The sequence below is a fragment of the Mytilus californianus genome, unplaced genomic scaffold (assembly GCF_021869535.1).
Source record: "Mytilus californianus isolate M0D057914Y unplaced genomic scaffold, xbMytCali1.0.p SCAF_4, whole genome shotgun sequence".
In the NCBI taxonomy this organism is placed as follows: Eukaryota; Metazoa; Mollusca; class Bivalvia; order Mytilida; family Mytilidae; genus Mytilus; species Mytilus californianus.
In genome coordinates, this window is record NW_026262690.1 from 74144702 (window position 1) to 74167700 (window position 22999).

The 22999-nt window shown below is 32.1% G+C and overlaps 1 protein-coding gene across 4 annotated transcripts in view; it reads left to right on the forward strand.

Annotated features, from left to right (window-relative positions):
- The window catches only part of LOC127738482 (mucin-22-like), a 54926-nt gene that overhangs the window by 26411 nt on the left and 5516 nt on the right, over nucleotides 1–22999 (forward strand). For 2 of the 4 annotated variants that reach the window (XM_052249755.1, XM_052249756.1), the window contains 13 exons: nucleotides 473–826; nucleotides 1107–1307; nucleotides 1896–1946; nucleotides 3785–4108; nucleotides 5321–5677; nucleotides 7942–8121; nucleotides 8487–8537; nucleotides 9914–9949; nucleotides 11054–11380; nucleotides 15011–15355; nucleotides 17628–17801; nucleotides 20537–20587; nucleotides 22566–22889. In XM_052249755.1, the coding sequence (XP_052105715.1) occupies nucleotides 473–826; nucleotides 1107–1307; nucleotides 1896–1946; nucleotides 3785–4108; nucleotides 5321–5677; nucleotides 7942–8121; nucleotides 8487–8537; nucleotides 9914–9949; nucleotides 11054–11380; nucleotides 15011–15355; nucleotides 17628–17801; nucleotides 20537–20587; nucleotides 22566–22889 (2775 nt within the window). Of the gene's footprint in view, nucleotides 1–472; nucleotides 827–1106; nucleotides 1308–1895; nucleotides 1947–3784; nucleotides 4109–5320; nucleotides 5678–7941; nucleotides 8122–8486; nucleotides 8538–9913; nucleotides 9950–11053; nucleotides 11381–15010; nucleotides 15356–17627; nucleotides 17802–20536; nucleotides 20588–22565; nucleotides 22890–22999 lie in introns of those variants that run through there. The other 2 variants (XM_052249758.1, XM_052249757.1) reach the window with 2 other exon arrangements.

Genomic DNA, 22999 nt, shown 5'->3' on the forward strand with positions numbered 1-22999 from the left:
GATGACCTACATGGATCTGCATATAATAATGTGCTTTTTAGGTATTCATTAGCAGTGTAATTTTCCCGCATTTAGCCCTGTTGACATTTTTGCGAAACCTTTCGATATGTTTGTTATATATAAGTATGATTAAAAATTAGCCCAATAAAAAAAAAACCCAAATAGCATTTGGGACCGTTAAATCATATCGATAATCGTATACAATAGTATTTTAACGTTTTGACTGTAGTAGGTTCTCATTGCCTACAATTGTTCTGTTTAGATTATCCAGTACCTTTTTTTTGGAAAAATGAAAATAAAGAGAAACAAAACACCTTTTTTATTTAAATTCTCAAATCTGTTTAAACAAAGCAGATTTCTTAAGCAAGTTATATTTTAGTAAGTAGACTTTCATTCAATTGTGATTTTAATGAGTTAGATTTTTTTTAAATAAGTCATACATTTCATATACATGTAATCAGTTTTATCATAGGTCCAGCTGGAAAACCCACATTAACTCTGAACGCCGACCAAGTTATTGACCTTGTCTTTCCTGATGGAAATTATTATCGGAGCACTGGAACTCATACATGTGAAGGACTTATTGGCGAACCTCCTGCTAGACTAGAAATAGACATAACATATGATAATGGAACGAGCTTTAAACAAATTCCCAATTCAAGTATAGATTTATCCCGAACCAATACTTCGGATGAATGCAGCACCAAAGAAACTATATCATTTGGTTTAAAGTTCTCATTAGACATGGATGGTGCCAGATTGAGATGTCGAGTCTCAGATAGTAGCACTGATTTCACATTAAGCGACGAATTAAGTTTAATTCCGAGTATGTATTGATTTTTTATTACAACGAAGCAGTTAAAGACTTCAGGTTAAACTTTGCAACGTTTTTTTTTTAAATAAATTCGTTCTTTCAAAATAAGGAATATTTTGTCTTGTGATACAATTCAGAATAGTATCTGTTACTACATATTAAAAAAGAAATCAACTTTCGTCATGATATCTAAAAAAAGTTCTAAGTTAAATCTTTTTTAAAAAGTTAACGTTTTGCTTATTACAAAGTTCTAGTCTTTCTTATTACTTTTCCATCTTCTTTCTTTAAACAGGAAATATATGTAGCTGTGGTGTAAGTGACAGTTATCGAGGACACCCAAGCAACTGTAAAGTGCAGGTTTATTGTGTCGAAGATAAAGGCGTAATGTATGCAAGAGGTATTGCGTGTACATCAAACCAGTGTCGAAACAGTATAACAGGAGTTTGTGATACTGACTGTTCTGATACAGTGTGTAATGAAACAGTTCCATCAGGTAAGCCAATAATGAAACCGGAAATGCTTCTTGTGACATGTTGTAAAGTTGTAACCTGATACATAATAATCTTTTTTTCATGCAAGACTGTCAGTCAGCATTATGCAATTATGAAACAAAAATCAACTCTATTTCTGCAGACCGGAGAAACACAACTTTCATAATAAATCTATGGCAGTAGTTCTACGAAAAGTAGGACAACCGGAGAGATACGTAAACTCGTTCTACACTTCATATATTAATGTACCAAACATAAGATAAATATCTTCATCTATAAGGAAAAGTTCAGTACAGTATATCATTATAGTTTTGAAATTGTTATTCATTACAAAGTACAACTAGAAATAGACCAAATAATTCTTTCCGATATACATTTTACTTGTTGAACGAAATGTTAAACATTTGACACAAACTAATGCAAAGGATTTCAATGAAGCTTCATAAACTAGACATTGATGATAAATAAAAGTTCTAATGCATTAGTCTGTCAGGGTTTAGTTCATTTTTTCAGCATCCATTACATTGTATTTTCGAAATCAGTAAAATTTAGCTTTGCGTCACCAAATGTGGGGATTTTGTTTATTTCAGACTTTTGTACAACTCCTGCACCGCCGACAACAACACCCGCTCCTTCTCCTTGTGAGTCTTTATAACTTATATTTTAAGATTATCTGTTTCTACAAATGTTGCATGAACCACAATTACATATCTTTGAGCTGTTTGCGTATTGTTTGCATTTGTTATTTTTTCCTCTTACCATGCATGCCTTTATATTCATTTACATATTTCGTAGTATTACTAGTTGTTTATCTAAAGCAAATAGTGTTGAATTTTCCTTTGAGTTTGTAGATACTAATTATGTTTTTCTGTATTCCATTCTTTTTGTTGTAAAATTCGAGATGTTTTCATAATTTCAAAGCCTTTCTGACTCTTGATTATTTATATTTGATAAGTACTACACGTTCCAAATGTACGCTCTCGTTAATTTCAAGAAAATTGCATAAAAATGTTATTTTCATGCAATGTTTGGATAGTTAATTGCACGCTTTAACGCGAGCGCCTTTGTGTGTGTTTGTGTGTTATTTCTATATATCTTGCCTTGATGCTTGCTATTTATATTCGCAATTAAATGCAATGCATGTTTTTGTTCTCATATATGTATGAAGCAGAATTGATACAAAACATTCTCAGTGAGAAAATAAGAAAAAAAACATCTACCAAAGTTCTTTACTTTTACTTCCAGATATATTGATTACCTGGTACTCAATAACCCTCATTTCAGTGAGTGCTCGCAATTCATATTTCCGAGTGAACTTGAAATTAAGGATACTACCGAAAGTAGAAGGTCTGCTTCATATCTTGATCTTTTCCACAATATTGACAGACTTTGACATCAAACTAGAAGCTATAACCAACATGATGATTTTCAATTTCAAATTATCAACTTTCAAGTTCTCAGCCTTGACATAATCTCAGGTCCATCGTATGACGTTTAAATATGTCAAAAGGCTACTTTACGGTTATTGCAGCCTTATTGAAAAAGGGGCAGATTTTTTGGACGGAGGTAGAAATAGTAAGAAAGTAAATTTTTTGTTAACTCTTGATAGAGTCATTTCTGTTCAATGATGATTTTTACCAAAAAAGTGGCCATTGTTGAAGATGCAGGTGAGCGACACAGGCTCTTTAGAGCATCTAGGGTAGCACTGATTATCATGAACAGCGCCTGCGTATGGAGTATGTATCTCAAATTGAAACGACATTCCATTCATTTTCATTTCCTATCATGAATTCCGTGATAGAGGGTTATTGCTTAAAGGAAGCTATTGAACCATGAGTTCCGAGAGGTGAAGTTGACATTATCCCTAAAATTTTACGGACGCCATCACGAGTTGGTTGACTGTTATGAAATACTTGTTTCACAAATGACGACGGATATGTTCCAATTGTCGTAACCACAATCCCGTCCGATTTTCATCGAAGGTGACCTACCGAATTAGACTTATCGCCGGGTTTGTACTTACATGAGCAACACAACGGAGCAGGATTTGCTAACCTTTCCGGAGCACCTAAAAGCACCCCCGGTTTTTAGTGGGGTTCGTGTTGCTCAGTTTTTTTTTAATTTTTTGTCTTTTGTGTATTGTTGCTTTCTCTTCGTCCTTTTTTGTTTTTTTTTGCCACGGCTTTGTCAGTTTGATTTTCGACTTATGAGTGTCCCTTTGGTATCTTTCGCCTCTTTTAAATGTTAATGAGGATAAAAAGTCTGACCATAACGGTATGTAAGACTTTTAAATGTAAGTGTGCTATATGCTTTAACCATGACTTTAAAAGTCATTGAGGGGACAAAACACAGGATACCTTATGACTTTATCAACCACTCAACAATTAAAGCAAATTAGCACGCTTCATTCTAATTTGTATATTCCTTAAAATAATACAATTACATTGTTTAATTCATTGGCATTCATGATCTTTTTCAGATATTGTTTGTACTGATACCATTGCTTTAATAAATTCTGGATCAGCTGTGATTACATGTTATCTCAACGACACAGCTACGTTTACGGTTATGAACGTAACGTACTTAAATTTGGGAGCAACTGATGTTCAGCAAATAGCATTAATTGATGACAGTAATAGTATCACAATGTTCGCAATGGAAGATATTGTATCTATTAGTATGTCAAATAACATTATCAACATCACAATATTGAACCCATCATGTACAAACGAGGGAACATTTGCTGTAGTTACAGATATAAATGGGGAGTCAGTAAAGGATCACGGAAAATTAAGCGTGATAAGTAAGTATGTCCTGTATGTCGTCATCAAGTAAAATTTGTTTTGATTCATGATATTTGCCAAACTGAATTTGTTCTATAATAGTTCACCTTATGCATTATCCCTTTTATGAGCATCTTGTTTTGATTCTGTGTGATTTCCAGCTAGATATATGACAATAAAAAGTGTCTATTATTAAAGGCTATTAATTATATCATATTTTATTCGTTTTTATTTACTGATGTAATTGTTTTCTGATTGACGTTACACCTGTATGTTTTAAATCATTTAAAAGGGTATTCTAATGCAATACTTTTGTATCAATGGTTCTGATTTGATGGCAACAAGCGTAAAATCCTCTATCTACCTGTCTGTAACTAAGGGAATCCGACATTTTGAATTCTGGAATGTATTGACATGTTATTTCTTCAATTATGAATAAAAAACTCACATTTTTTACGCCGGAAGCATACCTATTACGTCACCTTGTTTAGTTGCCAAAGACGATAACAACATTTCGCCAAATTTTCGTTTTATAAAATTTTACACCGGAATAATGATCGAAATGAACTGCTTTGTTTATGTTACATTAGAATAGAGATAACCGTATTGTATTTGAAGCTTGGCCTACGTAAAACTTGGTTTTACTGTCGCAAATATCCGTTTACCAGCTCCGCTACGCATCGCTAGGTAAACTCATCTTGCGACAGTAATACCCACGTTTAACGTAGGCCAAGCTTCAAATACAATACAGATATATGTTAAATCTTTTGACTTCTGATGAATTTCTCATGAGAAAGACTAATATTAAGCGTATTTCCAGAAAAAAAATCATCTATTATACGTAATCTTCTAGTTATTTTGTAATGAATGTTTCTTTGAACCGCATTTAAAAACAATGTCCGATATTCTAAATATTGTTCTTTTATTTATTTCATTTTTCTGTGGGGAAACAATTTAGATATGTATGCTGTGCATAGCACTGATGGTTTTAATTCAACTATTTAAATGAACACAACTAATGGTTTTTACTCAACTATTGAAATCGTCATGAGGACGCATGACATAATTGCAACTGAAAGTTTAGCAAACAACAATCAATCAACTATTAAAATACATACCAATAAGATTCTTTGACTCAACATTTTAAAATTACGTACCACTAAGGTTTTTACGCAACTATTAAAAGCATACCACAAAGGGGTTTTACTAAACTATTACTTTTTTTCATTTAGGTAAACCAAATGGAGATGCAACCTTGCAACTACATCCGGATCAAATAGCAGGACTTGGGAGTTATAGAACTTGGTTACTTCATTCTTGCATAATTAACGTTGGATATCCACCAGGTGAAATAAGTATTGAAATGATGAAACAAGATGATGCGGGATTTACCAAGTTGAATGTACACTTTCATACTTCAAATGACGACCTTGACAATACGACATGTTCTATAACCCGAACAGTTAAATTTGGTTTTGTTTTTACAGCTGATATGGACAAGGCTACGATGCGATGTAGTGTTACGCATGATTTGTTTCCTGAAGACCCTTTTGTTTACTCGAACAATGAAACAGTTTCCCTTATTCCTAGTAAGTTTACATGTACATCTAGATGCTAACAGAGCGTGTAAAAAATGCTTCAAATAATTTGAATACACCTTATGTAGTATTAATTTTTTTTTACATTCTAGCTAAATTAATTCGTTTATAATGAGTAAATTGTTCAAGGATATTTTCAAAGGAAGACATAAAAACAGCAGATTGGAAAGTGATGCTTAACTTACGCAATCGTAACAACCAATCAACAGAATTTCTGCTCTATTTCTAGCGTATTGAAAATAATAATATATTAATTGTAGCTTTTGTATGAGGTCCGTACAAGCGTTCATTGGCCTAAAAGAAAGGCAAAAGATACCAAAGGGATATTCAAACTAAAACAAGTCGAAAACAAACTGACAACGACATGATAAAAAAGAAAAACGATCAAAAGAGAAACAACAGTAAACAAAACACAACATACAAGACAAAACAAACCTTTGTTCTTACTCGATATACTTCTTTGAGGTCGACATATCTCGAATCGACATCATATAAAAGGCTATAATTGTATGATTCACAGTATATAATAACAACTTCATTATATTATACATCTCTAAAATGTAAATGAAGATTACGCAGATGTTACATGGCATTGACTATTCAAATATAAACAGAAAACAAGCAAACAAGTAGGAAAATAAAAAATATCTGACATGGAATGGTATTTGTATCATGTCCCTCTTAGCAACAAGTTGACAGTTGTAATTATCAAAGATAAATATTTCACTTTGAAATAGCTGTTATATAGGAAACCTCCGAAAATGAGCATTAATCATTTGATGTGTTAACACAGACAATGTCTCAAAAAAATATAATTTTTCATTTCTGAAAAAACATATTTTTCCATCTTAATCTTGATATAAACTCAGTGATAATTTTCGGCAAAATAAAATTTGAAGATATTGATGCAAGTTGTTGATGTCATATTCGTAGTTCGAACTTTTCTTGTCCTTATTAAACTTGATAATTAATAAAAGAGGGACGAAAGATACCAGAGGGACAGTCAAACTCACAGATCGAAAACAAACTGACAATGCCATGGCCAAAAATAAAAAGACAAACAGACAAATAATAGTACAGATGACACAACATAGAAAACTAAAGACTAAAAAACTGGGGGTGATCTCATGTGCTCCGGAAGGGTAAGCAGATCCTGCTCCACATGTGGCACCCGTCGCGTTGCTTATGTTATTAAATGTTTATCGGCAATACATAAAAAAAAAATAACCATGAATAAAACATTGAAATTCGTTCAAAACACAATGAATAATTATCTTAGAAATTAAACGAATACGATTGCAGGGGAACGTGATTAAAAACAATAAAATAAAACTTTATCAATTTTATTCGTCCTAATCGCTATGAAGCATTTACTTTCACCAGGAACGTTTTTATTCCCCGAGGGTATCACCAGCCCAGTAGTCAGCACTTCTGTGTTGACATGAATTATCATTGATATGGTCAAAAGTATAAATTAACTGTTTACAAAACTTTAAATTTTTGAAACACTAAGGCTTTTCTACCTCAGGAATAGATTACCTTAGCTGTATTTGGCAAAATGTTTAGGAAGTTTTGGTCCTCAATGCTCTTTAACTTCGTACTTTTTTTGGCCTTTTTTTTACTTTTTTTGATTCGAGCATCACTGATGAGTCTTTTGTAGACGAAAAAGCGCGTCTGGCGCAAATATTAAATTTAATCCTGGTATCTATGATGAGTTTATTTATACTATCAAATACGCAAAACTATTTTTTATTGGCGTCTTTGTTAAATTGAATTGTATGTTTGTTTGTATTTGATATAGTCATGTTGAATATATATGATGTTTGTTTACACACTTTTGGGTGTTGGATCCTAACTAATGTCACTTTTAAAAATTTATATAAAAACTAGAATATGTCTATGATTCCCAATGAAACAACTCTCTACCAGTTTATGTCTGTATGGGTTATTCCAAAAATTTTGTCAATAAAACGGAACTATATATACAAATGCCATACAAGTGGGAGCTAGCTGTAAAACCAGGTTTAACCCACAATTTTCGTCGGAAAATGCCTATACCAAGTTCAAAATATGTCAATTGTTTTCCAGTCGTTCCGTTGGTTGATATAATCGAGCGTTTGGTTTTGTCAGTTTTTATGATTTTTTTTAACTCTATTTGAAAATTTATATTGAAGTTCGTTATTTTTGTTATTCAAGTTTTTTAATTAGGGAGACAGTACATCATTGAAATTATATCTGTATAATAATACTTGCAGTTGACTTTTGCAAGAACAATACTGACTCACAAAGTTATCATCCACATCAAACAAATTGTCATAGTTTTATTCAATGTGAAGGAGACGTAACATATGGCCAACCATGTCCATCAAGTCTGTGTTTTGGAGTAACTGAAACAAATGGATGTAACTTCTGTGATCAAGCTATATGTCCAGCAGGTAAGTTAAACTAATCTCAAGATATAAAATCATAAGTGAGAAGGGAAACTGGAATTGTTTCTAAAAACAAACGACGCAAAATACCACATGCTTATCTTCAGAAAATAATTGTTGAGAAAAATATCTTTTTGAAGATTCGTGCTTATATTTAGTCTATCTTTATGCGAACCCCCGTCTGAGTTTGTAGTCGTTGGACATGAAATTTAGTAAATGTATGTATCGTGTAAACTAAAGACAACTTAAGAAACCGGGTTTCATTTCTCAGGAAAATATAAGCTTTTCCCTACTACTTAATGAATATTAAATATAATATGATGCGATAGTAACGAATCTGCTTTTAACAATATGATATTTTTTTCTTAAAGATATAACTACAACACCAGTACCTGAAAGCAGTACTTTCGCATCTTCAATTGGTAAGATTAATTCTTTATTTATTTATCAGATTAAAATTTTGCTGCGACAAATATATTTTAATAGATATAACAAGAGGTTCGAAATCGCCTGTTTCGCTCACCTAGTTCTACGTGCATCGCCAACAATAGACACTATCCAACATTGGGGACCAGAATTAAATTCATGACAAAAATCTCTTTTTAGTTGATCTCGTATTGCTGATAATGTTTTCGGTTTACAATTTCTCTCTATCTTCTTTAGTTCTTGCCCGAAACATAGAAAGTGTAAAAAATATTCATTTAAAAGCAATCACTCCTAAAGAGAGTCTATACTACTAACGATTTTGCCTGAATTACGGATCTTGTCATGCGATCTTATCTATTTATTATATATTATAGTTTTTAAGATGAGAGGCAAAACAATAAAAATAGATAATAAACGTCATCAATTATCAATAATTCCAATAAGGAGAGAACAGAAGATTTGAAATTTCTCTCTGTCTATTACAGTATTTACGATATCATTCAGACAAACACGCAAACAAAATGATAAATAATCGTCTTTAGAGAGCAATAAATCTGTAAGGATTCTTCTTAAGATATCGACTATGTTGACACATTTGTGGATCTTTTCATATTGATAATTTTTGCCTATTTAAATTTCGATCTATCTATAACAGTTTGTCAGATATTAGGCAAACATGCAAACTATTGATTAAAATCGTCATTTAAGGGCAACAACACATTTTCCTTATTTCTAGCAGCTTTTAAGATGATCGAATTTGCATGCTTTGCATATACACAATGATTTAAAATGTTGACCTGACATGCAGAGGTAAGTGGCCTCGATTGTCTTAGTAGTCAATACCTGTCAGCTCTTAGGGGGTCAGTTCGAATTCTGCTTGCGTCAGATGACATGAATTGCATTTTCCTGTACATGGTGTAGTCGGTGGTTCGCATCGTAACTATTGTTTTTGCCATGTTAAAACACTTCCGAACACGATAAAGCTGAGACCGCCTAACCTCGCGTTGAAAACCAACAATAAAACATATGCAGCAGTGAAACGTGAACCTTTAAGTCGTATTGATCTAATAATTGACTATGACATTCAAAAAGCATCCAACATTCTGCAAATGTATATGTGCTTAAGTGCATCTAAAAAGGAGAAAAAGTATAATTTGTTTAAGTATTTTTTCTGTATAGTTTGAGTAACTTTTTGAATTTATTTTGATGACATGAAATCATGAACAATCTAAATAATTCAATAGTCTGACATTAAATTTCACATGTAATATAGATGTTGCACTTGTTGTCCTTATATAAAGTTATAACGCAATTATTTTGAAGAATAGTCCATGAAATGTATTTGATTTTATTGTTTATTTTGTTTAAACAGAAGAAACTACTACACCAGAACCTATGTCTTTAATTGGTAAGAAATAAACTTATGCCGTTTTCGTTGCTTTTTTAAAAATTAGAGGCGGAACATATCAAAATGACATAAAAACTCACAAGTCCAAGAGAAATTGACAACTCTCATTTCGTTTTTGATTATTCTACATAACAGGTTGTAAATTCCTAACAGGCTACTTAACAAATACTACATGACGTACTGATGTTTGGTTTTTGTTTGGTCAAAGGAAGGCAATTCGACTGAATTTATAATTGCACTCTAAAAATATATTTCTTTGATTTACCAAAAACAAGTCATTTAACTACGAAAGTTAAATAATTTAATTTGTCAAAATTATTGATCATAAGTAGTAATTCTTAGTAAAGACCAGTAAATACTAGTTATTCATGAAAATTGTATGTAATCAGAATTTTAGTAATCGATATAAGTAATTCCAAGTTATATGTTAAAGGGGATTAGCTGTCAAGTTCATGTTCATCGATTTGACTCGCATTCTCATATTTGATATATAACATACTAAAAAGTATATCCAAATTAAAAGTCTGAAATAAACAATTAACAATGCATGGACTCGATAATATATGTCAGCATTTCGTGTGTATGTTAGTCTAGACGCCATCTAATTAACCATTTAATCAAGCGCACACTTGATCAAGCGTCTCCGTGAAGGGTAATAGAGTATTTGCCATAGGATAGAGTCGTATTTAATAAATCGCACACTTGAACAAGCGTCTCCATGAAGGGTAATAGAGTAAATTAACACCCTCGTATTAGCCAATCAAAATATGGCATTTTAACGTGAAGTATAATAATTTAATATGTGACATGATGAACTGGTATTTTCAAAGTATTGGAGTATGATATGTTTTATCTTGAATATTTTATCTTTAAATGTAAGAAATACTGAATTCTTTCATAATTTATTTTATTCAAATTGTGTATCAAAATTATATGTAAGGTTCAATACTAACATTAGTTTATATTATTTTGTAAGCTCCATGGAAGAATAGATTTAACAAATATTTGCACGATCAACTTTATTTTATTTGATAATGTGTAGTTGATCTTCTATTCCAATCTTAAACATATCCAATCTTTAAATTTCATTTTTATTTTGTTTAGATGTGTTCTGTAATAGTTCAACAGTCACATGGAACTCCGGACCCGTTGATATGGTATGCAAATTAAACACTACCGATTTTAACGTTTTAAATGTAACGTTCAGGTCACCAAGACAAGCCATTCCTACTGTTATTTCGCAGATTCAGAGTAATGGAAATATTAATGATTTGATCCAAGATGATGGTGTAACCGTTAGCCATGTAGGTCAGCTTGTTACTATTTCAATACTTAATGCTTCATGTTCAAGTGGTGATTTCTATGGTCTGGTGGCAGTAGATATACACGGGAAAGCCGAAGGACAAGCAGAAGGGAAGCTTATTGTAGGAAGTATGTAATATAAGTCTGACTAGTGGTGTAATATATCTGTTAAATATATTATGGTGCATATATCAATATAAAGTTTTATTCTGTGAAGTTTACATGGAAGATAAAAGTAACTCAAATATAATAGTTGATCAGTGTTTGTATACATGAAAATTTTAGATATGGAATTCAGAATGAACTCAAATTGGACTACCTCATTGTCCGCGCTATACATAAATAAAACCTGTTTCTGACAAACAAATGGAAGAAAGTAATGGAAGCTATCACAGAGGGCACCGGGACATATTAATCAATAAATTATGATGCAATTTGGGTTATTTCAAGTTCTACTATTGTTAAGACCATGATCATCAACGTACGGTTGTTATACGACCGAGAAAAAGGGGCCAAAAGCAAACATTGTTTTGTGTCCGGACAATAACTTCAGTGTAAGTTATGGATTTGTGTAAAATTGTACCACAAGGTTCCATACCACAAAAGGAAGGTTAGATTGAATTTGGGGACTATGCCCGTATCCGCTTAGATATTAGGAGCAAAAAAAAAAGAGTAAAAAACAAACAATTTTTTAAACTTTGATTGAATTGCTTATTTCTGACCAATTTCAATGGGGTTTAAATAAACTTGAAATATTAGGGTTCTTTCATATGCTTAATCATACCGTATGTGTAAATTTTGGGCCGTGTTTTTAAGTGGGTCCAAATTAGGGTGTAAAATAAACTCTGATTGATTTCAATATGCTGAATCTAATTATGTATTTAGATTTTGGGCCTATTTTTCAAATTCAAGGTCCTAAAGGTCCAAAATTAAACAAAACAAAAAGTGAATTTTAGGGGTGTTTGCTATGCTGAATTGCTTATGTTTGATCAATTTCATCTATTTGGTGTTTTTGTTTTTTTACATTAAGATTTACCTCCCTAACAATGTGTTAGCTTATAATGTATGTCTTATCTTTGAGGTGATATGCAAATGAGTAGCTTAAAGTCATTTTATATTTAAATGTTACTAAGGATTTTCCTAATTCAGATATATTGATTTTAGTGATCATTGTTCATGCATTGCTCTATTTCAAGATTGTTAACATGTATTTAAATGATTTCCTATGGTTGAAAATTCCATTGGAAATTAAAATAGACATCTGAAAAATTACCTCCTCCATAACATCACATCAATTGTCTATTAAACGATAAAAAGGTAAAAAGATGCTTAAAAAAATTATCAAATTATCAGCATTCTCATTCAAATATATTAATCCACTACAATAATAATCTTAACATTTCCCACATATACATAAAAACAATTTTCCTCCATATTGACTTTCTGTTGAAAGGGAATAACTCAAACCACAATTTAATGATAATCCACTCCAAAACACACAACATTAATGCCACCTTTTGATATCAGAACAATTCTAACCATAAATTCACAAATCTAATAAAAATTACTTTCCAACAACTTAGAATTACAATCCCATAAACCACAATTACCAATTCATGCCTAATTTCATGCCACAATTTTATCCCATATTATTATACTATTTTGCAAAAAAATTAAAAAAATCTTAAGTTCATTATAATATAAATCTATTATCCTTTCAACTTAGATATAATGTTAATTATCTTAGATATATTAAAAAACTTAGCTTATATTGTCCATTAATAAATCAATAGATTAAATTCTTGGTGTACTTGTATATGCTGAATCTATCCGTGTATTTATATGCGGGATATTGGACCATAAAAGGTAAAAGTGCAATTTTTTTTTCAGTTCTTTGACCACATTCATTCTGTGTTAGAAACCTATGCTGTGACAAATATTTAATCACAATTAAAATTCAGATAGAGCTGTATCAAGCTTGAATGTAGTGTCCATACTTGCCTAAACTGTTCAGGTTCTACCTCTGTGGTTGTATCAAGCTGCGCCCCGTGGAGCATTTTTATCTTCTATGTAGACGAGACACTTTATAGTAGTATAGTGGTGAATAATCATTTCAAGTCTCGTCCCTGAATCTCAAAGGGCGTTTAAAGTTGTTAAAGTAGTTTTTTGACATTGACTTTCAATGTAGGTTTTTATTTTTTGAACTTGACACCGTTTCTAGTAATATCTAGTAATGTTCCAATATTATATATAATCCCATCCTTGAACTACAAGAGGTTCAAAAGTTAGAGAGCGGAAATGTTTTTTTTTTAATATGCACAGGGTTGGCTAAGTTGAACTAAGTTTATGGCCGTGACATAATCTAGTGTACAGTTTACTTCCATGTACGCGACAGACATCCTCTTGTAGTGGTAAATAATTATTCTAAGTTTCATCACTGAACTCATAAGATTTTAAAGTAAGAGAACAGATACGATTTGTGACGGATGACGCATAGACACACGGACGTGTTAGACTTTCAGTGCAGGTTTTTATTCTTTGAACTTGACACCGACTCTAGTAATATCTAATGATCAAATAGTATGCATAGTATCATCCTTGAACTACAAGAGGTTCAAGAGTTTGAGAGCGGAAACGTTTTTTTTTAAATGCACAGGGGTGGCTAAGTTGAACTAAGTTTTTCGCCGTTTTTGTTAATACATGTATCTTATAATAATCAAATCACCTCTTTCGTCCTCTACTCTTGTGAAGTGTCATTTAAGGTATTAGCTAAAACTAAAAGGAGGTTATATACATATTCAATGCGACAAGTAAGAAGGTTTTTCGTTTCCCGTTGTTGGTTTTCCTTTTTTGGTAGATGATGTTCCTGTTGCCCGTTCTTGCGGTGTATGAGTTTTCCGATTCTATCTCTATGCTTGTGTCGACTGTAGTGGTGTTTTTGGTTTCGGTGAACGTAGTATATGTGTGACTGGTTGGTTGTTAAGGCGTGGGTTACTTTGCTATAGGTTGCTTGAAACATTAGCTGAATTCTCCTATAGATAAGGATGTTTGGTTTTAAGGTTTGGCTGTGGAGTTCCTGTTAAAAACAGGTCGTCACATCCTGATTTTGACGGCGGTGTTGTTTATAGGTCATGTAGTTTTTGTACGTTCTGCATGGACTCATTAGTCCTTTGGGTACTTATTGTTGGTGGTGTCGGTTTAACTCCGTTAACGGGTCTATGAGTGTTATTTTAATCGGTACTTACATTGATTTTGCATTGAGAAATCACAACATAATTTTCTATGAATTACAGTTATAGACCTGCATCCTGTCGATACATTGTTCTTATATTTTGGCATTGCGCAAGGTCTTGTTTTCCTCGGACTGTTTATGACGTTTTCAAACTAAATCCGTTTGATGTGTACTGATTGGTACTGTAGTCTGGGTAAACGTGATTCATTTATTTGTTGTTAAAGGTTTTGAACAAGCTTTCAGAAACTGCGATTACTCTTAGATCGGTACTTGTCTTTTGTCTTTATGTAAGTTTTTTTATGTCACCTCGCAGTTATGGTGAGTGGAGCCTTTTTCAACTGATATTTGCAGTTGTTTCTAATATTGTGCTGTTTAACCGCAATCCAAAGTTCGGGGAAGTGTTGGACGCTCACAGGAGAGTTGTGTCCCACCACATTCTACATACATATATGCCTGTCCGCAGTAAGAAGCGCATGTAATTCAGTGGTCGTCGATTGTTGATTGCTGTCTGCATATTTATTTTTAAGGCATACCTAACGACGCAGTTCTTACACTACATCCAGATCAAAACGCTGATTTGGCATATAGAAGATGGCTTCTCCATTATTGTGAGGCTGATGTTGGTTATCCGCCTGGGGAAATACAAATTGAAATTCTTAATCAAGGAGAAGCTGAATTTACAGTTTTAAATGTCGATATCGTAACCAGTAATGATAACATTGGCTCGTGTTCTTTAACAAAGAAAGTAGAGTTTGGAATAGACTTCACCGCTAATATGGACAAAGCTACAATTCGATGCAGTGTAAAATCTACTTTGTATCCTGAAAACCCAGTTATTTACTCTAACAATGACACCGTTTCCCTAATTCCAAGTAAGTTAACATTTGGTCAAACATAAAAAAGAAATAATAAAGATAAATATTTAAAAAAAACTTATCTTATGCTAGTAGTTATACCACATTATAAAACCTACATAATTTTCTGTCACTCTTGAAAATTAGATTTACTGAAGCTGTTGCGAGTACGGTTTTAAAATTTTAAAGCGTTATTATAACACATGTAAAACGACCATAAGTAAATATGTGAAAAAAGGAAATATGGGTAAAATCAAACAACTTCTACATTTGAACATTTTGTCTTCAACAATAGGCAGGTGTCTAACGGAATGCAGAGCTCTAAATTGACACATATCTAAATAAAATTTTTTGTACAACCAGTACTGGATCGATGCTACTGCTGGTGGAGGTTTTCTTCCGGATGGTATGGCCAGTGCAACAGCTATAGTAAGCACTCTTCTGCTGAAATGAAATATAATTGATAAGTTTGTTTATATACATTTACCGTTTATAAAATGTTCAAATCGCACAAAACACTTAGGAAACGACCGTATGTTCGCAACCCAACACATGCAGGAGTTGATTGCGTACAAAATTGAAAATACCTCATCAAAGGGCTATGCTCCGCGAAATAAGGAAATAAATAATCCAACCCAGCAACACATTTCCATTCTAAGGCATTGATGGCATTAGCTAGATATGGAACAACGTTTTTAGAGATTTTGGTTCATGTTGCTCTTCATCTTAAAATTGATTATACCTTCTACAAGTTTTGAATCTAGCAGCACTGATAACTCTTGTGTATACACAACGTGCCCGCCTTTCGCTCTAAATTTGAAGCCAGGATCTCCGAATATTTTTGCTAGCTTTCGAAAATCTATCAAATTATGTTGAGGTATCACTGGTAAAAATTCTTGCTTCTGGTAAAATTCTAATCTTATTTACTATTTTATCGATTTATCGGGTTTTGACTAAAATAAAATGGTCAATATGTGTGAAGAGTTCTTGTAACCTTTTGCAAAACATAATGTTTAAGCATTTACAAAGCATTTTCCCCAGTGGTATTCTAGATACCCGTCCTTCATCCCGATTTACTCATTTTCAATTTGTTGTTGTCCCGAATATGCTTGACTTTTAAATACTGGGCATGGCCAAGTTAAACATATTCTGTATCATCTATAATAAAATATTGCATATTAATATTCATGATAACCGAACAAATAACAATTTAAATTTTTTTTATACAGGCTGTAGTCTTTCAATTTCATCGTTTCATCATGACGTATTTACACAAGTAGAATTGCATGATTTTTTCTAATTATACACTCGTTCCGAAAGGAGGGGAGTGCACTGGTATACCCCTGTCCGTCCGTCCTTCAGTCCGTCTGGGTTCCCATCCATCTGTCTGTCCCATGAAATGTCTACACATTTTTCTCAGGAACTATTTCGGGAAATTTGGTATCAAGCGTCAAGTTAGCATGCCATCATGTGTAATGCATTTTCACGTTCAGTACTCATCAACTTCCTAGCTTTTACCGAATACTCATATACTCTTTCACATATGTTCATGTATGAAATTTACGACCGATTTTTCTCCAAAACTATGAATCACAGAGTACTGACATTTGGTAGCAAGTTTTGTGTGAGCCCTATTTACTCTGTCATGTGTTTTCCCACCATGCAATCAACTTCCAATTTACCGAATACTTATAACCAGAATATAATTAATGAGCAGTAGCTCATATTTCAACACTTTTTTTCATTGAAACTAAAATATTAAGATAAAAAGCGCAAATTAAACCTGTATGATATACAAAAGACAATATGTGTGTAAATAGACAAATTGTATAGCTGTACAAAATAAAATGCATCTAACTATCATTGACAGCAATTGAATATCGTGTTCCTTTTATATTTGACAGCTCACAATGCAATAGTGAGTGTATTTAGAGTAACCAATGGCGAAATTTTTTCTAGTGTATCCATGAAATATTAAATGTGTATCTTCTTTCTGGTAATTACCATTTGTTTACAATATAATAATTTTTAGAGCAAACTTTCATGATATGCAGATATTCAAATTCCATTGTCTTGGAGTTTCACTGAACGGTTGCAGTATACTTATGCTAAATTCCATGTTCATTTTTGTTTAGAATAGTCAGCTGCTTAATATTTTACCTCGTTTATAAAAATGCACTGCATGATAATGTAGGGAAATTTGAGATTGATTATCATGTGTCTAATAGCTGTCTTGTAATATATATCTATTAGTAAAAGCAGGGTGAATAAAACAATAGTCATGTTGTAGGTGATTTTTGCGAAGGCCATAATGCTAGCTACAATCCTCATCCAACAAACTGTAATTATTACATCCAATGCCTAGGCGATATTGAATATGGTAAAAAATGTCAAACCAGTCTCTGTTTCGGAATTACCCAAACGGAAGGATGTGACCACTGTTTTAATGCAGTTTGTCCATCAGGTTAGTATAATATATCGGCAATGGGACACAATGTAAATTATTGTATTAACTAGTTTTTGTTTCAAAATACGTTAAAAATGTTTTTCCTTTTGAAGTTTATACCACTTCCACGCTATCCGTATTTATTGGTGGAGCGAGAACCACCGACATTTAAACATTATCAATCCTTGTCAATAAAGAGCGAAGTCATACGAACCTCTTCATTTGTAGCGTTAGAACTTTCAATCTCGGTGTTGACAGGCTTACCATCACTGTAAATAAACAACTTAGATAACTCAGTGAACGAAGCTGACGCCATCAACGATGCACGCAAAGGTATAGCAGGAGACTATTTTACAGATAACAGGTCTGTTTCATTTCTATTGAAGTGCATACAGTTCAATCTGAATTCATTTTATTTTGTTTGTCAACAGAAGAAAAAAGGGGTTTATCAAAATCAAATATTAGTAAAATCTTTAACGATTCTGTCATATTTTTTGTTGTACTTGTACAATAGCGTGCTTTTTATATTTAATAGGCCGTACACAAACAGCATACCTATATTTTACTGGTTGAGTTTCCGTCTTGTTTGTTTTTGACAAATGAGTTTGAATATCCCTTTAGTAAAGCTTGCCTCTCTTTTACATTAGTATACAACTTGGGGCCGTTAACAAAGTGGTAAGATGAGAGTTCTACTTGATGCTGAAGTCCTCACTATGAGGGTTAGATGAAGAAAAGCAGTAAAATCGCTTTTCCTTTTATTTACGTTTTTCATGTGCGTGTAATGATTTTGTGCCATAATTAATTTACATATCCTTCCTTTCTATAAAATTTCTGTTCTATTATATAAACAAAGTTCATACCTATGTAATCAATTTTGATTTCTTTTTATACGTTCATGCGCGATACACACGAAAGGAATCCTGGGTTCCATAAGGTTGAGATAAATAAGGATTAAACAACATTTTTTAAAGTTTATTTCTTTATTTACTTTTATTAAGTTTTTGAGGTCACAACAATAACCTCTGGAAACGATGTGTTTAATATTCTAATAAAACGGTTGAACAACTGAAGAAAAAAAGAATTTTGTCAAAATCAAATATAAGTAAAATCTTTAACGATTCTGTCCTATTTTTTGTTGTACTTTTACAGTTGCGTGCAATTCATATCTAGCAGGCCGTGCAAATGTAGCATTCATTTATATATCTGTGTGAGTTTCTATCTTGGCGAACTTGTTTGAACAAATCAATGTCTTCACGTGCAGATTTATGATAAACATGTTGCAGTGTAAAGGGCTTTTACAAAATTACCCCAGTATGGAATAAACATATCATAATAACATTTTTTTTCTTCTAAAGTTTGAGTATTAAATATCATTGTCGTTAAAAACACTTCAAAATCGATTCGTCTTTCATAAACATGAACATAACAAATGTATGCCCTAGCCAAGCATTTCTTTGATATACAGAAACAAATCATTCATTAAACGTATGATATGATTTCTTTGCGCTCAAAATTTATGCTTGAATGAACCTTCAACAGGCACACTCATGGCCAATCATTTGGAAATCCAAAATTATCAAATGTACGGGAGCAAAAAGCAATAAAAGGCCAAAACAGCTCGAACCGTCTATGGTAAACTTTGCCTGTGTGATTTGAAACCTTACCTAAATAGCTATTACACAATCATATGAACTTTATTTACCAACAAACAGGTATTATTTAAACGTTGTAAATACCACTTGTAACTTGGTGGATAGCACTTTTGGGGAATGATTATTATTAAAAAGCATCCAATGTTAAAAAATATATATGATATGATTTCCGTGTGCAAAATATGTGTTCCTGGAGAAACTATGATGTTTTTGAAAGCAAAAAATTAAAATAACATTAACAGCTGATACTATTTTTTTGTCAATTTTTCCAAAAGAAGTCACAACCTTAGTTTTGAATTAATGTCTAATTTTATTGACTGAAAATTTAACCAGAAAATGTACCATTCAAATCAAGTCAATAATGACACACCAGCTTCTTGGTTGATAGTACCTTTTGGAAATGAAAATTACAAGCAGCTGTATTGACTAGTAGTGATATAACGTAACATGATCTCAGTGGTTACAATATTAGCGTCTGGATAAATCATCATTAGCATGATTAGGTACGCTTTTGACAAAAAAAGTTGCAAATCCGAATAATTAAAATTCAGGGACATAAAAGGGCTTAAAAAGAACAACAAAAACCCGACCACAGTAAACTTTCCCTGAAGGAGTAGTAATTTTAGTTAAATGATAAAATCCGCTGAAATATGAAAATGCATTGGAACATTTAATAGAAAGAAAATTAGATCTGTGCAGGTATGATTAACACAACTTTTAATTTATCATTTTCAAATCCATGGTCAAATTGATATGTTTACTTGAAATTCATTATCATTTCTTTTATTAATATACTGCTAAGTAAGTATACTGATATGAGATATCTTCAGTTTGTCTTTTGATATCAGCCTGTCCAATGCAAAAAAAAAAAAAAAAATCCTGACCAAAAAAGGTACAGTCTACGTCTCTTTAAGATATGCAACAACCTATAACTTAAATAATATATTTTTCTTATTCTCATCCAAAAATTCATTATGCAATTTTTACTTTTTGATAATTTTAGGTTTACAACTTTGTTCTTTTGTAAGCGTTTGAAAGTATAATAATATAGATGAAAAAATGCTAGGCAAACATAATTTATACAATTGACATTTCTTGTAGATATAACTACGACAGCTAAACCCGAAACCACTGTACCTGTACCATCTATTGGTAAGAATATTGTTTTGAAATGGAATTTATCTTTATCATGTCCGAATTCACAAAATGTATTAACATTACAAAGAATTATCCCACTTTTGTAATGCTCATATAGCTCCTAACATTTATACACATTTATATATCCCTGGCTTTAAAATATTTATGTTTTGATGTTCTTGTTTCAGTTAAAAAAAAGCGTTTTAGACGCAAGAAAATTATAAAGTGTTATTTTGATTATTATAAATATAATTTTGTTTTAAGAGATTTTTTTTCTGAAAGTCTCATTTGTTAGCTGTAAAATATAATTTTATGTTGTGTGAAGTCTATTTTAGATGTTGTTTCTTTTCTATTTTGCTTAAACAGTTATATTTTTCTAGTAGGAACGAAAATAATTAGTAATTATGTTTAAGACTATCCTTTATATAACAAAATGCATTAAAATTTGATTGTTTTATTAACATAATCTAATTTTACAAAACAATATCAACTTCTGAAAGGCATGAGCAAATTTTTTCTTAAAAAAACGCAAAAAAAATTAACCTGAAAACATCAGCGTTGAAGCATATCAACCAACGGAACGAATGGATAAGTTATTTTTAGCTACGTTATATTGACAACAGCAGCTGAGCAACCCAAACAGACATAATGCGTTAATGTGACAATAATATGGATCCAGAAGTCAAAACTGTGTAAACATTCATCACAGCCATACAACACAACTGACTTAAAATTCAAACAAACATACAAATAAATCTGACAAAGACGCCACCAAGAAAGTTATTGTAGTTTATAGTAAATATGGCAAAGACGCCAACAAGAAATATTTGTTTAATTGATAGTACATACAGTATATTAAAACATAGTTTCCCGATAAAGTACAAATTAAATAAAATGTAGATACAAGTGTAAACAAAATGAAATAAACACTGTAAAAACCACTAGAGTCTCAATAGCTGGATGCACAAATACTTAGTCACATCAAGAGTTATACGACCAAAAAGAACACAATAGCACACAGACAAATGAAGGGAAAACTGTAATGTAAATGAAAAGATACACAACTTCAGTACCTAGAATCTGTTTTCAATACCGTTTTGTATTATTTGTTTAGTAGACACTGAATATTAACTATTAGGTGTTGGTACTTTCCGATGAACTTTTTGAGAAAAAGAACGAGGCGTTCTTTGATAAAACCCTGGCTCATTAATTGCTTGCTCAGACACCGATGACGTTTTACAAATGAGTATCAGCTGCAAGCTGTTGAATATTTAACAATTAGCTGTTACGTGGTGCATAATATCTGGATATAGGAATAGATTATCTAAGTTGTATTTGGAAAAACCTTTCGGGAATTTTGGGTCCACAATGCTCTTCAACTTCGTGCTTTATTTGGCCTTTTAACTTTAGAGTCTTATGTATACAAAACGAGCGTCCGGCGTACGAAATTATAAACCAGGTATCTTTGATGAGTTTATTGATATAACGTATCAACATATTTTACAACAGTAACACAACGAGTGTGTCATATGAAGCAGAATCTGCTAACCCTTACGGAGCACCTGAGATCATTCCCGGTTTTTGGTGGGATTCGTGTTGCTCTGTCTTTAGTTTCCTATGTTGTGTTTTGTATACGATTGTTGTCCTTTTGGTTGTTTTTCTTTTTTTTTGCCATGGGATTGTTAGTTCGTTTTCGACTTATGAGTTTGATTATCCCTTTGGTATATGTTGCCTTTATTTGTCTTTCGTATATGGTAGGATATTTGCACGTAAAATCAATGTTTGAAATAAAACCTCAACACAAAATGAATATCATAGTTTTTCGACATTTATCCATTTGAGGATTATTTCTTGGCCTTAGTACTCACAATGGGTTATAATTGGTATTTTCCAAATAAATATTATGTGTATGAGTTCATTGAAATGTGTTATTTTTCCTACTAGATCGTTAAAAATTTATTCAGTTAAAATAAAAATATATTTTTGTTTTAAGATGTTTCCTGTACTGATTCGTCCGTTTTGCTGAATTCTGGACCAACAGATATTGTTTGTGTAGTTAACACAACTTCGTTTTCTATGATAAATGTGACATTTACAAAATCATCTGGAGTTGATCCCTCGCTAATTTCACGGATTGAAGGTGATGGTAGAGTCATATATACAAATTTTAGTGATCATATTGTCGTTCAATATATATCTTCAACAGTTACTATAACTATCCAGAATGTATCTTGTCCATATGAGGGTTTTTACGGGGTTGCAGTTGACAGTGGTAACGGTTTGACAGGTAGAAAAGAGGGGGAATTATCAGTAACAGGTAAGTTTTCATTTTATTTAAAGTTCTATATATATATCAGTTTTGATACACTAATTAAGTTACTTTCGAAACCAACAATTTATCAATGTTCTCGTTTTCATTATATTTTC